The sequence below is a fragment of the Lissotriton vulgaris genome, chromosome 1_2 (genome assembly GCF_964263255.1).
Source record: "Lissotriton vulgaris chromosome 1_2, aLisVul1.2, whole genome shotgun sequence".
NCBI lineage: Eukaryota > Metazoa > Chordata > Amphibia > Caudata > Salamandridae > Lissotriton > Lissotriton vulgaris.
In genome coordinates, this window is record NC_141686.1 from 334413271 (window position 1) to 334428807 (window position 15537).

A 15537-nucleotide genomic window follows, 5' to 3' on the forward strand; every position below is an offset into this window, starting at 1 on the left:
CATTGTCGTTTATGTGTATATTCTACATATTTAGATATATGGGCCTACTCAAAGTATTCAATAAATGCAGACTCTATACTTATGTGTAGGAACGGTAAAGTCGATACTGTTCAGCGGATCTAAAGAAATAAAACATGATGTTCAGTTAAAATCTTTTTACTATTCACAGAGCCTCTCTTCAGACCAAATACCTATAAATCTATAGTCGAACGCTTTGACTGGAGGACTTAAGTCGTGATAAAACAAAAGATTTAAAAACGCATCGTATATCACAGTATTCTCAAAGTAAGTAAGCTTCAAACTCGATAATCTTTTGACTAAAAGTAAAAGTCATGGACAGTTGCCACCTAATGGAAGGTGACTAACCAATGTGCTGGTTGGATTTAAACTCTCTGTACAACTCAGCGTGTTCCTTTTCTCTTTCACTCTGGATTTCTTGCACATAGAAAGAACACAGATTTAGATATATTGAAGAAAGCAATTGTTTAAGATATTCCGTGGAAGAGTTTATTATGATGTAAAACTGACCAATAACATTAGAAGAAATGAATTGTAAATATGTAACCATGTCTAGGTCGTATGTTGAGAAATATTATCTATCTTGACCAACTATAATATGGGTAGCGGTGCCACCTGTCTTTCTCTCTTTTTAAATAATTATAGAAATAAAAATACTTACCCTATGATTGATTAGATTGAAAATGTATTGTATAATATGTATTTATATAATGCGACTGATACATATATTTCTATGTTGTTTTTTCTGTAGATTGTCGTTGCACATTGCACATTGTCATGCATGCAATTCGCGAATGACGGGCACCTGACGAAGGCCACAGGCCGAAACGCGTGTAGTTCTATTCTACCGCATTGCCTACCTCAGTATTTCATCGACCGAAATTTGTGATTGTTTTTGTTATTCTTTCACCTATGTATTTGTTATGAAATTTTATGTAATTTATGTAATAGACCATTGATTGCATAACTAATGTAAAAAAAAGTAAGAAAAGAAAAAAAATATTTTTACACAAAAAAGAACATACATAATAAATACAAAAAATAAACAAAATATTTTGGTTTGTTCACTAATGATTGAAAGTCGCTTGATAAGTTTTGAATATCGATAAAGTAAAGGGCAGTTGTTCAATAATTGTTTGCTGTAGAGAGCTTTGCTCTCCCTTTTTCCTATCTGTTCATTGTTCCCTACGACTAGCAAACTTAGTATATGTAGGGGTCCCCTGTTTTTCAAAAAACTTTATAAAGAAGAGCCATGTGAACTCGCACCGAAGCCCGGCCCCACACAAACTAGGCTATGCAGCCTCTTCCCGCCCTTTCCCCCACTGTGTTGGACAGCTCACTCGAAGGACCTCAGTGCCTATGGGCGCGGTGGCAAAGTTACAGACACACGGGCTCACTGGAGACAACTCTTCTGGGCCGTTACACAGCTGTAGTACAGGAAAAGCACGATGCATTTATCCAACGAGTTAGCACTTACTGCTTTCTCCTCATCTGCTGCGCTGATCGGCCTCTGATCTTTATAAACAAGAGGCATGTGAACTCGCACAGAAGCCCGGCACCACACACACTAGGCTATGCAACCTCTTCCCGCCCTTTCCCCCACTGTGATGGACAGCTCACTCGAGGGACCTTAGCGCCTATGGGCGCGGTGGCAAAGTTACAGAAACACGGGGTCACTGGAGATAACCCTTCTGGGCCTTTACACAGCTGTAGTGCAGGAAAAGCACAATACATTTATCCAACGAGGTAGCACTTACCGCTTTCTCCTCATCTGCTGCGCTGATCGGCCTCTGACCTTTATAAAAAAGAGGCATGTGAACTCGCACAGAAGCCCGGCCCCACACAAACTAGGCTATGCAACCTCTTCCCGCCCTTTCCCCCACTGTGACGGACAGCTCACTCGATGGACCTCGGCGCCTATGGGCGCGGTGGCAAAGTTACAGACACACGGGCTCACTGGAGACAACTCTTCTGGGCCTTTACACAGCTGTAGTGCAGGATCAGCATGATACATTTATCCAACGAGGTAGCACTTACTGCTTTCTCCTCATGTGCTGCGCTGATTGGACTCTGAACTTTATAAACAGGCATGTGAACTCGCACAGAAACCCGGCCCCACACACACTAGGCTATGCAACCTCTTCCCGCCCTTTCCATCACTGTGATAGACATCTCACTTGAGGGACCTCGGCACCTATGGGTGCGGTGGCAAAGTTACAGACACACGTGGTCACTGGAGACAACTCGTCTTGCCCTTTACACAGCTGTAGTGCAGGAAAAGCACAATACATTTATCCAACGAGGTAGCACTTACTGCTTTCTCCTCATCTGCTGCGCTGATCGGCCTCTGACCTTTATAAACAAGAGGCATGTGAACTCGCACAGAAGCCCGGCCCCACACACACTAGGCTATGCAACCTCTTCCCGCCCTTTACCCCACTGTGATGGACAACTCACTCGAGGGACCGCGGCGCCTATGGGCGTGGTGGCAAAGTTACAGAAACACGGGGTCACTGGAGACAACTCTTCTGAGCCTTTACACAGCGGCTTAGTGCAGGAAAAGCACAATACATTTATCCAACGTGGTAGCACTTACTGCTTTCTCCTCATCTGCTGCGCTGATCGGCCTCTGACCTTTATAAACAAGAGGCATGTGAACTCGCACAGAATTCCGGCCCCACACACACTAGGCTATGCAACCTCTTCCCGCCCTTTCCATCACTGTGATGGACAGCTCACTCGAGGGACCTTGGCGCCTATGGGCGCGGTGGCAAAGTTACAGACACACAGGCTTACTGGAGACAACTCTTCTGGGCCTTTGCACACCTGTAGTGCAGGAAAAGCCCATACATTTACCCAACGAGGTAGCAATTACTGATTAGCCAGTAGAAAGTATTCCAGTTGAGTATAGTGTGCAATTGCAACAAAATCCGTGATTTCGTGGGGAAACCCGCGGATTCGCAGATTTTTTTGCGAATTTGCGAATCACGAATTCGCAAAATTCACCCATATTTAATCAAAACCTCAGGAAACAAGGGTCAGTCTTACCGGTACACAGCTACAATGACCAATGCTGGACTGATGGGAGCTGGGGCTTAAAAGTGTTCACGGTAATCACATGCATCAGGTGTGCCCAGGCTAGCAGAAGCCAGCCACAGGAGAGCTGAAGTTTTCCACCCATCCTTGGCCTGCAGGCGTGGAGATGGAGCAGTGAGCAGAGAATTCAAGGTAACAGAGTGTTAAATATGAGTATGCTAGCTTTCTCAAAACCTGGCATGGATTAGGAATGGATGGCAATTTGCATGTAGAATCCAAATAACTGGAAGTCAGTAGATATCAAAACATAGGGAAACCCAATATTCCCCAAGGAACTGGGTATCATCAATAACAATTAAACAGTGTTCTTTAAGGATTCATTTACGTGTTAGATCCAATATTCAACTTTGTCACAAAAGTGAACAGATTAATCACCAGTCAGGGTAATTGTCAACAAAGGTATGTAATATCTTTTTTTATATCGCCAATTAAACACAATAATCATACAAAAGGTCCCTTAAAAACATGCTAATACATTCATCACTTTTTTCTTTTTTCATGTACGGCAACAAAAACACTACTGCATCAGTTATAGCACTAATAGTAGCGTTGCAACACCCTTTTGTTGAATACTTTGTATAGTTTGTACATCACTGGAACTATACAGTAACAGTAATTAAACATTTGCATAAGTTGTTAAGATCATCAAATCGCTCAATAAATAACAAAAAGTGATATTACATACCTTTGTTGAAAATTAACCTGACTGGTGATTAATCTGTTCACTTTTGTGACAAATATGAATATTGGGTCTAACAGGTAAATGAATCCTTAAGGAACACTGTTTAATTGTTATGGGAGTCAGTATATGCATGATGGGGAGGGCCTGGAAGCTTATGAGAACACTGGAGAGCCCCACAATTCAGCCCCCTGGTGGTGGGCGTGAGAATACAGGGAGCGAGTCGGGACAGTTGTTGCAAGACGAATAAAGATTTTTATGATCAATATCACTCAATCCAGCTGCATCTCTTCACAATGTATTATAGATCTGCAGCCAAACAATGCACATGGGGCAATAGAACTGCACTCCCTTTATCCTCCTGTAGCATTTAGGGGTTTGAGACTCAATCTAGGTATGTATTTGTTGCCAAAAATGAAAGCAAATCTTATCAAATTAAAGATTAAGTTAAGTACAATATGATGGAGACATTTCCATTCTGAGAGCAAAACCCTACCTACCCCCTTTGCCGATTAATCGAAGTACCAATTCGGAACTATTGTTAATGGTTAATATTCTTAAACCACAGGCCAGTGTGAAGGACCTTTGTGAATCGGGCCCTGAGGGAGTGTGATGATGCAGGGAATGCTGTGTAGATCTTGAAGGAGTGTGCTGATGCATGGAATGCTGTGTAGATCTTGTGTAGATCTTGAAGGAGTGTGATGATGCAGGGAATGCTGTGTAGATCTTGAAGGAGTGTGATGATGCAGGGAATGCTGTGTAGATCTTGAAGGAGTGTGATGATGCATGGAATGCTGAGTGTGGATACTGAGGGAGTGTGATGATGCAGGGAATGCTGTGTAGATCTTGAAGGAGTGTGATGATGCAGGGAATGCTGTGTAGATCTTGAAGGAGTGTGATGATGCATGGAATGCTGAGTGTGGATACTGAGGGAGTGTGATGATGCAGGGAATGCTCAGTGTAGATACTGAGGGAGTGTGATCATGTATGCAATGTTTAGAGTGGATACTCATGGAGTATGATGATGCATGGAATGCTGAGTGTGGATACTGAGGGAGTGTGATGATGCAGGGAATTATTTGTAAGGACAAGGCAGTAGCAGTGCCTAACACCTGATGGGTCTCTTCTTAAAAACTAGACCCAGCATTGAATTTGACCAAATGTTGTGATAATCTGAAGTGAACTCTAACAAATTGGAGGCACCTTTGAAAATGATCAATGGTTACTTTTAATTCCCTTAAGTGGTTTTATAAATTAGTGAACGAGCTGACACGTGATTCATGGCAATAGCTGCTTCCTTAGTGTGAAATTTATGAATGTTCGCAATTTCTCCTTCAGTTGCTTCTAGTTTACTGAAAGCTGTGTATACACAGTGGGTATCATTCACCTGCAATTCCTCTATCCATCAGCTTCTTCTAACACAGATATAATCTCCCTCTAAGACACGCTTAGTCTTAATTCACAATCATCCCTACTTTAGCCCTGAGGAAGCAGCTATGTTTCTGCAGTTCATACAATCCCTCAAGAGACTTAGAGGTAATGACTGATGTCTTTCGGCAGTGCCTCTGTTTTATTAATACTTTTGCAAGAGTCAACATCCTAGGGAGTTTGGTGCCCCTCAAGAGCATTACTGAGCACTGGGCATTAGTCATCATGCAATGCCCTAAAACTGACTGTGAGTCAGACCTATAACTCATACTCTTAGTAATGAGTTGCCCCTCCTGCTACTGGGTATGTGTATGACTTAAAAGGCCCTACCTCATACTGAGTGTTCTAGGTTTGCCTCTATGTGTTTACAATAGAGCTCAGAACTCCCAGATCCGAGAGTAGCATTGGAGTACGTAGTAAACACGCTGTTAACGTTGTAGATGATTGAAGAGTTTTATTGCCTGACAAGTACTGCGCAGCAGCGGACAGGGAAAACCAGCACTACAGTCCTCACACAACTGCCAACATTCAAAGTTAAACATTCCAAAAGGGAATGCCACCAGCGAGCCGCGAGCCAAGAAGCACAAGCACGCTGAACTATGAAAGGGGAATACTACATTATCCTCTCCTTCATAAACAAGAAAAAAAAAAAAAGGAAAGAAAAGCAAAGAAAGAGCAAGATCGAAAAGAAAAAGAAACATTAACAAAACTTGGCAGGAACAAAGCCTTGACGTAAACGTCTGCATGAGCCAACCGTGTCATGAGAAGAAAGAGGAGGAACAACATTGGAATTCAAAAAATGAGAAGAAGAATGAATGTTAGGATTTGGGACTGGAGTAGGAGCATTGAGATCTGGAACAGGAATCCGAACATTAAGATCAGGGACTCTGACAACTCTAGACACATTCCACCAAAACGTATTATTAACTCTAATAGCATTCCCACACACTTTATTAATAGTGACAGGCTCGGAGAACTTTGAACTCCCTTTTTTCCTGTGTGTGGGAATCTTAATGCGAACAGAATCACCAACAGCAAAAGTCTGAGGAAGACATCTCTTCCGTGAATCAAAATTACACTTCTGCCGAAACTGAGCCTGCTTAACATTACATCTCACACGCTCGTCAACATCGCTCACAGAATCAAACTTCACACACCTTGACATCCAACCAGGACAAACCTTAGAACAGGATTTCCTACCACGCAGCAATTCGTATGGGGAAACTTGGGTAGTGGAATGAGGAGTGGTGCAATAGAACCAAAGCATGGATCTCACAGCATTCTGTACATTACATTTCTGAGCCAAAGCCCACTGCACACAATTGTTAAGTACCCTATTCATACGCTCTACTAGACCATTGGACAGTGGGTGGTAAAGAGCACTTCTAGAATGTTCAATTCCACCCTGACGCAGGAATTGATCAAAATTATTACTAACAAATTGTGGCCCGTTGTCACTCACAACAGATGACCGAAACCTTTCACGAAGAAATAAATCCTTCAAAAAATCAATTACAGCCTTAGAGTTAGGCTCATTGATGAACCGTATTTCTGGCCATTTTGAATAATAATCAATGGCCACAATGTCAAATCTGGAATTGGAAGGAAGTGTGTAAAATAGACAAACTAAATCAATCCCAATTTTTTCCCATGGTCTGCTGGGTAGTTCAACAGGTTGGAGAGGAAGGGTACGCACCTTCAACCCCTTTATAGAAATTGGAACACACCACACAGTCACCAACAAAAATGTCAACATCCTTATCCATTTGTGACTACCAGAAATGCTCACGTAATCTTCTCTAGGTGAACGATCTACCGAGATGACCTTCATGCGCACCCAACATCAATCTGGACCTTAAGCTGTCTGGGGGAATTAACCTATCACCACGAACCAGTAAGCCATCTTCAACCGAAACTTCAGAAAAAACTTGAACAAACGTCTGAAGAGAAAGATGAGCATTTTTCGCTTTGGGCCACCCATTCCTGACACATCTCATAACCTCACCTAGGAGAGGTTCTTTAGACAAATTTTCTCTCCATTCCTCTTCACTAACGGCGCACATATCATCAAGTGCAAGAGAGGCGATAATACAATCCTCAACTTCATCGTCTTCAACATCACCCTCCAGATCAATGGGATGCCTAGAAAAATAATCAGCCCGGGCATTCTTGTTCCCAGGAATGTATGTGATCTCAAAATCAAATTGTAACAGCTTGATGGAAATCCGTACAATCCTGGAAGTATGATCTCTAGGGCGATCACCAGAAAGAATAGCCACCAGCGAGCTGCAAGCCAAGAAGCACAAGCATGCTGAACTATGAAAGGGGAATACTACAGAGTCTAATAGTGAAGCACACTAAATACTGACCCCTACAATATCTGTGCATCACATCGTAGGCTGAACTTCATGTACAGCACTATGGGTTGATTTACAGAGCTCTGATGCCTATATAGGTCTAGTGTAGACTCTACAAAAAATAACCATTTATAGAAACAAATGCATGAATGTATAGAAAGAAAAAAGAACAAGAGACATACCCTTTGTAAAAAAGTGGGCCTTGTATTTCCCATATCGGACAGCGTACACTCCGCGGATCTCATCTGGGGAAACTGGATAGTAGAACATTGTATTTCTCTTACTCTAGAATGTTACAAGAGACCACATTTAAACATCACTCTTGAGTAATTTTCTTAGGATTGCAATAATTATTCACAGCAAGCATGATCACACATATGCATTGCATTTATTTCTGGTGACAAGAAGATTTTGGTGAAAACTGTGTTTATGTCACAATACGTGTCCATCACATATTCCTCATGTATAAAGAAGGTTGTTCTTGTGGCAGTGAGCCTGGCAGTGTTGTGTCCCACAGTGTCATCTTAGAGGTGACTACATCCTTCTCTGCTGACCTGGCTCCCTAGTATTCCAAACCAAGGAAGAACACAAGGATGAAAAATAATCTTCAAGGGTGAGATAAAGAGATAGGGAGTGACATGTGGTGAAGGAAAGTTGCATGAGGTGAAAACAGGACAATGCAGTTTTGGAGTTGGCACATGACCTTCAATGGAGGCGACGGTAGGCTTCCGATCGAAACTTTGTGGCCTTGTAGTTTTTCTGTGGTCACTTCAATCCAGTTCTGGGGGCAGCTCCTCTCCCTCTGGGTTAGGAGCCTGTCTGGCTGGGGGAACAAAGAAAGGCCTTGCCCAGTGTCCACTCACATTTGCCGGTGATAGGTGATGACTCTTTGAAGTTAATCAACTTCCTGGGTGTAGCCCAAATGGACATTCTGCGATACCAACAGACACACTTCCTCACACCCAAGGCCTTTGTCTTGTTCTGGGATTAGTTTATATACCTCATCAAGGGCAGTATTGTAATCATCCCTCATTGATTCACTCATAGGTATATCCCCACTTTCTGTCACTTGTGAGTTTCTAACCTGTTCATGCCTTCACCCAACTTACTCACGACTCATTTAAAGACTAAAGGCCAGATTAACTGTCCGCCACAGTCTTAATCAGGGGCTAATTCACTTATCCACTCACATACACTTCCACTGACCTGCATAATCATCCCTCATCCATTTATCCACCCATTTATAAACAATGCAGCCACCTATCAAAAAGCCGTCCATTCTCTCATCCACCTCACCTTGGCTAACACATGACTGTGTGGTGTGCGATTATAGAAGGCCATGGCCTTCAGTGCTCGGGTGTTTCAACAGAGTGCATTCAACAGAGTGCATTCAAGATTGATGAAGGTCTGGGCCAGAAACTTGCACAAGGGGGATTGAGGCTGGCAAGGAGATACTTTGATGCCCATTAGGGGACTGGATAAGCATGTAATGAATGATGCGGTTATACTTAAGCCAAATTCTAGTACCCGTGGTATTCCACCACGCGTCCTGCACTACTAACCAATGCTGGCTGAACTTTCTGCGTATTGATTCATGAGAGCAATGGCACTGTGCACTGACACATACTACAAATCACCACTACACAGAAGGATCTGTTAAAATCTGTGGGTGGACGGCTCTTGCATCAAACTCCCCGATGGCACCACCTCAGCTGCTTATGCAGTCACCACAGCCCGAACTGTAGTAGAGACAGACCGCATCACGCAAAGATCTGCACAGGCAGCAGAACTAACACGAGCATGTATCCTAGCAGCAGGAACCACAGCAAACATTTACACCGACAGCCAGTATGCCTTCGGGTTGGTTCACCATTTTGGGCTCCTTTGGAAGGAGAGGGGATTCTTGACCTCACATGGCACCCCCATCTTGCACGGAGATCTAGTCTCCGCCCTCACTGAAGCAGTCCTTCTTCCCAAACAACTTGCAGTAATAAAATGCCAAGCACACAGAAAGGTGACTGACATCATTGGACAGGGGAATGCACTAGCCGACATGACTGCCCGAACCACAGCTGAGAATAGGACGACAACACGCATGTACGTGACCAGGTCACAAGCCGAGAAATGGACAGACGCTAGGGAAACTATTAGGGACATCCAAATGGCCAGCTCACAACACGAATTGACTGAATGGGCACGGGTGGGACTGAAAGACGATGAAGGCTGCTGGCGAACGAAAGACACAAACAAATGGTTGCTACCTGACTCATACCTGATCCCCATACTGACTATGGCACACTCCCCTGCACACATAGGATCAGCCCCCATGATCAAACTTGTCTCCAGAGTTTGGCAAAACGACAAAATCACAGACTCCGACAAACGTCTGGTCCAACAATGCTTGATATGTTTGCAACATAACCCTGGGAAAGGAACTGTAGTCCCCCGGGGAGGGTTTGGGGTTCCCAATCACCCGTTTGAAGTCCTGCAGATGGACTACATCCAGCTAGACAGATGCCAAGGCCTGAAGTACTTACTTGTTGTGGTGTGCGCATTTAGCAAGTGGGTGGAAGCCTATCCAACCCGCGACAACACTGCTATGGCCACTGCAAAGGTACTACTAAAGGAATTCTTCCCTCGCTACGGCCTTTGCCGAATTTTATGGAGCGACAATGGCCCCCACTTCGCAGCCGAAGTTATCCAACTCATCTTGAAAGGGTTGGGTGCAAAACAGAAGTTCCACGCAGTCTTCCACCCCCAATCTGCTGGACTTGTTGAGCGACACAATGCCACACTAAAACTAAAACTGGCTAAGATAGTGGCTACCACAGGACTAAAATGGCCAGACGCTCTCCCACTGGCATTGCTATTGATGCATTCCTCCCCCACCAAACACCACTTGACACCTTACGAGGTCGTTTTCGGCCGACCCATGAGCGTCTGGTCAGCACCAAAACCGAATTCCATTCATGACGTCCCGGACGTCCTAATGTCTGATTACTTGTATAAATTGACTGAAACACTGTCTGTTATTCACCAACAGGTGCTGCATGCCATCCCTGACGCTTCCAGGGGTCCCGGACACAACCTGCAACCCGGGGATTACATCTTGATCAGAAATTTCCAGCGTGCAAGAGTCTGGAACCCCGGTGGATGGGCCCCTGGCAAGTCCTCCTCACCACCCGAACAGCTCTTCGAGTGGAGGGAAAGCGCAATTGGGTGCATGCACACCATTGCAAAAAGATCTCCTCGACCCTGACAGCGACCGAAGACGTGACCACCCAGGAAGAGCTCCTGAACAAAGACCGGCCATCACTGAACTGCTATCCTGATACAGAGACTCTTGAAATATCAAAATTTCCTGATCCTACTGTGCCATCCAGAGAAGGGTATAACCTGCGACGAAAGGAGGGAGTTTCGGCTAAGCAGACCATTGACTAAGTCATAATTTTCAGATCGGTGGCCTAACACTACAAAGGCTGTCAGGAGAGAAAGCCAGACGAAGTCTTTGGTCATGCCCGCTACCGAGCTCCTTTGAAGATGATGGAAGCGCCCGATAAGAAGATGATGGAAGCGCCCGATAAGAAGATGATGGAAGCAACCGGACATCCGAAGATTCACTACAAAAACCCGAAGACTGACAAGATCCACAGTTCAAAGACCATTGCACTCTTTATTGCTCTCCTCTTTTGCCTCCTCCTCATGACCACCCTCTGGATTGTGGAAGAAAGCGCGCCCGCTCATGGGACATTCCTGACCACTGCACAGCCTACACCATGAAGGAACATTATCTGATTTCTCTTTCACCCCAACTCAGAGAAAGGCGAAAGGAGTTTTGGAACAACTCCTTCGTGCAACTGCTGCACCAACACAACCTTGCTACCAATGCCACCAACTGCTGGATCTGTGGGTTGCTACCCCACACCACTGGACATTCAATACCCTTCATCCCTTCACCCTTCTCAATTCACGGCTCCTGCCTTGCTTGGCTGATCCTCTTGCAAGAAAGCTATAGGGATAATGCCACCTCCAGCAAAACTATGACGCATTTCTTTCAGGAGGTCTGGCAGAACAAAACGAAGACACACTTCTGCCCACAGACCTCCAACGACTCTATCCACATGGACATCCCTGTCAAAGAACGAATTGAAATGCAGGTGTTTAACAATCCGACCAGACCCACCTTCTCCTACCTCCGGAAACAAACAGCTGCCACCCTGACTGTGGCCCTATCCGTCATCAACGTCACAGGCCTTATGTGCATCGAAGGGCTTGGGACACAGCTGGTAGGCCGCAGCGCCTGCCGCATCACCAGAACTTTGGACTCCACCGATCCACCCTCTTTTGTCTCCTCTCCGAACATGTACTTTGTTTGTGGCACAAAGGCCTACACCTGGCTCCCCAAAGGCTGGGGGGGCACCTGTTTTATCTCCTTCATCCTTCCTCCGACCTATGTGGCTTCAGCAAATCACCATAGACAAAAACGGGCCAAGGACATTGAGCAAGCCGACTCTACCGGAGCACAGTTCCTCGATGCAATGAAGGAACTTGTTCCACTCTAGGACCCGATGGCGAACAGCCGTGCCATCCGACATTTGACCCAGGCAGTCGAGACAACAATGAACATCACAGCTGGCATCCTTACGAACAATACAGCCGAACTTCAAGCGGTCCGCCTGGTGGCTCTCCAGAACCGCCTTGTTCTAGATGTGGTTCTAGCGGATTGTGGAGGAGCATGCCGCATCATTGGGTCCAGTTGCTGCACATATTTACCGGACAATTCACCCTCAGTGTACAAAGCCATCGAACATCTCCACAGACTCTCCTCAGAAGTTCACCAGGAGCAGGAAGAATGGTCGCTTGGTGGATGGTTCTGGAGTACTGTTAAGAACTTGGGGTGGAGATTGTTTACGATTATCCTGATTCCTGTCGTTGCAATATGTGGGTTCTGCTTAGGAATCCAATGCCTGCCGCCTCTGTGTTCACTTTGTGCAAATTGTATCTGCCCTAAGACTGTGGGCTTTGAAAAAGAACGCATGAGAGCATTGTATGATGTTGAGGTTGGGAATCTGATGAAGATAGATATCGATTAGACAAGCTGGCTAGATATGTTGAAAAGGGAGGACTGTTAAAATCTAGTTTGCAGCGTCAACATTATCGGCGCCATCTTGTCCCTTTTTAGGCCCATTCGTGCGCGTAAGCGGCAGCCATATTGAATGCCATAGCCTCTCTGCCCACCGCCGATAGCCAGCGCGTCTCTATCTCTCTCTCTCTCCCGACCTCGCAGGCATCCCCCGCGCGCTGACAGCCCCCGCTCTCACATGCTTGGGCCGTAAACCCCTCTTCAGCGCAACCCTGCCTCGGAACCCCATCCTGTTCCCAGCTCAACACCTCCCTCCATTCCTTTCATGATCCCGTGTCCTTTGATAAAACCCCCTTTTTTCCTCTGTGCCCGATTGTCCTGCTTGTTCCCAGGCCGCCACCTGGCCCTGCGGATGCTGTTTATTGCCCCCATACAGTAGGAAGCCTCCCCCATCAGAGGATCCCCGAGCTGATCAAAGCCCCCACCACATGAGATCCGATCAACCACATGCATTCCGGGAATCGGCGGAATGCCCAGCTGCGCGACAATCGTCACCTGTTGAGACCGGGGTGGGGACTTCTACTGTAAATGTGTGTGGGAATGGGCTGGAAGCGGGGATTCCGAGGATGCCTTTCCGTACTTCAAAGTATTTACAAGAATGTGCCACATGCAATAAACTGCAATAAAGACCATAAACCTGTGTATAAGAGGCCAGGCCTCAGAGACGCGGTTAGAGCACCTCGAGAAGATACCCTGTTATCTGAGTTGACGTGTTCTGCTCCGTCGGAATAAACTTCTGTTTCCTGCCTTCCAGTCTCCAGCGCCTGCCTCTTTGTTTGATAACTCGAGTGGTATTAGAGGCGGTTAGCGCCGGGCAACTCTGAAAAAGGTTTTTGAACAACATCGGCCCTACCTTTTTCCACAGATCAAATATTGTAGACTGAGCACTAACCTTGCCACCACTGAAGAGAAGATCGATCATGCTATATCCATCTAGAGTGACACTCGGCAAAGGCACGCCAGCCAAAGCTGCCAGGGTCGGCAAGATGTCTAAGGTGCTGGCTAGCTCATGGGTCACTCCTGACAGAAGAAAAGAGGATTAGTACTTAGAAGAGAGAACAGGATATGTTCTTCATATTATATTTCAACATTTACATTTGCTTTTTAAATGAAACATTTGTTTAAGACTCAAAATCTTTTATTAAACTGATTAAATTAATGACCAACAGCAACTGCTTTAATATGGTTGGACAATCATCTATGATTTAATCACCCTTCTCCATGTAAGTCCATAAATCCTACTTTGCAGGACACTGACTGTTTTAGGTAGTGTGAAGGACATAGTGGATTTGCATCAAGGATGAGTTTGGATATCAATCCAACAAATGCTGTACCAAGTAGGTTTTTACCTCCGAGGGATCTCAACCAGTTATTGGTCCCATATGATCTGACTGTGGCTCCCATAGGGGTATCTATCCTTTATTTATCTAACTCCTCTGTGGGCCATCATCTTTTGTGGATTTCTCTGTTGCCTGTCCCATCTCATGTGCTTTCAGGATGCAGGGTTCTTAGACCTTCATGTTTCTAACAGCCTTTTTCTTAACACATCTGGGTTTCTCTTACCTAACTTATGGATCTGGAAAATGCTGCCAAACTCACTTTCCGGGGCAAAAGAGATGGCCTTTGGCAGAAGGGAAAACTTCAAACTGCTCCTAGTTTTATGCTTGGTCAGCTAGGTCGAGCACTAGGTCCCTTTCATGATTTTACCTTTGCACTTAGTCACTTTTTTGGAGATTTTCTCTTGACGACGAGCCCTCGGGTTCCATGAATCCTGAGTTGGCTTTGATGATGGTGGCCTGCTGCAGCACAAAGCCACAGTGAGCCGCAGTAAGTCTTTGTCCTTGGTGTCGATGGCGAGGAGCTATGGAGATTTTAGCAGGACAATCCAGCATGGACAGGCCAATTCTAGAGTCAACAACACCGGCTTGACTCTTGATGTTGAACCAGTCTTCTTCTGGTGCTTTTTACTAAAAATGTGCAAAAAGTTCCTAGCAGCACCAGACAAGGGTCAGAAGTTCTGGATTGCCTCTTGGGGTCTGGAAGTCATTCTCCCACAATGCACCTTGTCAGTCCAGGAAAATATAGTTGTAGATGGTTAGCTGGAGTAGTCCTCACTTTGGCTGTTGCAAGTGGCTTCTTCCAGCACTTTTCTACCTGTTGCTGTTCAGGAGTCTACTCCTTTTCCTTGAATTAGGCACAGTCATCTTTTGTGGGAACTGAAGAGTGCAGCAAGTGCAGTTCCTCTGAGTGCAACTTCTTCTGTGTTGCAGTTCAAGGGTCCAGCAGGGCAGTACTTCTACAGATGTTCCAAACAGTGATCTCAGGAGCTTATGCAGCTCTGCCATATCTAGCTTCCATTCTGAGCTGGCAAGAGTGGGGCTACACACCCAATACGAGCAAAGTTGCCTTATCTGCTATGGCCACTTCCTGCAAACTGTGGTATATTTTTGACCCAGAATGTACTGTTCGGCCAAAAATTTTAATGGAGAAATTCTCCCCTCGGAGTGTGTGCATGGCTAACCCAATCCACAGATGTGGTTAACAATTCACGACATTCCCCTTCCTGCCCCTCTCTTAATAAAATTAGGGGTATTCCCATCTGGCTGGGGATCAAGGAAGTGGGGGCTGGCTTGGGTCCTGTGACATCTTTTCTCCTGCTTTTGAAGTTCAGTTTATCTCCTCAGCCCCTTCCTCTCCCTGACTTCTCCAGGAAGCAATCTTCTCCCAACAAATGGCTGTATTGTTTCATCCCCGGACCTCTTCACACTTACTCAGGGAGAAGCTCAGACTGTCAGAGGTTGGTTTATCACTAATGC

The 15537-nt window shown here is 45.3% G+C and overlaps 1 protein-coding gene across 1 annotated transcript in view; it reads right to left on the reverse strand.

Annotated features, from left to right (window-relative positions):
• The window catches only part of LOC147736687 (arylsulfatase A-like), a 113230-nt gene that overhangs the window by 11505 nt on the left and 86188 nt on the right, over positions 1–15537 (reverse strand). The window contains exons 6-7 of the mRNA XM_086953426.1: positions 13614–13741; positions 7761–7863 (exon numbers count right to left, since the gene is read on the reverse strand). Of these exons, the coding sequence (XP_086809552.1) occupies positions 7761–7863; positions 13614–13741 (231 nt within the window). The remainder of the gene's footprint in view (positions 1–7760; positions 7864–13613; positions 13742–15537) is intronic.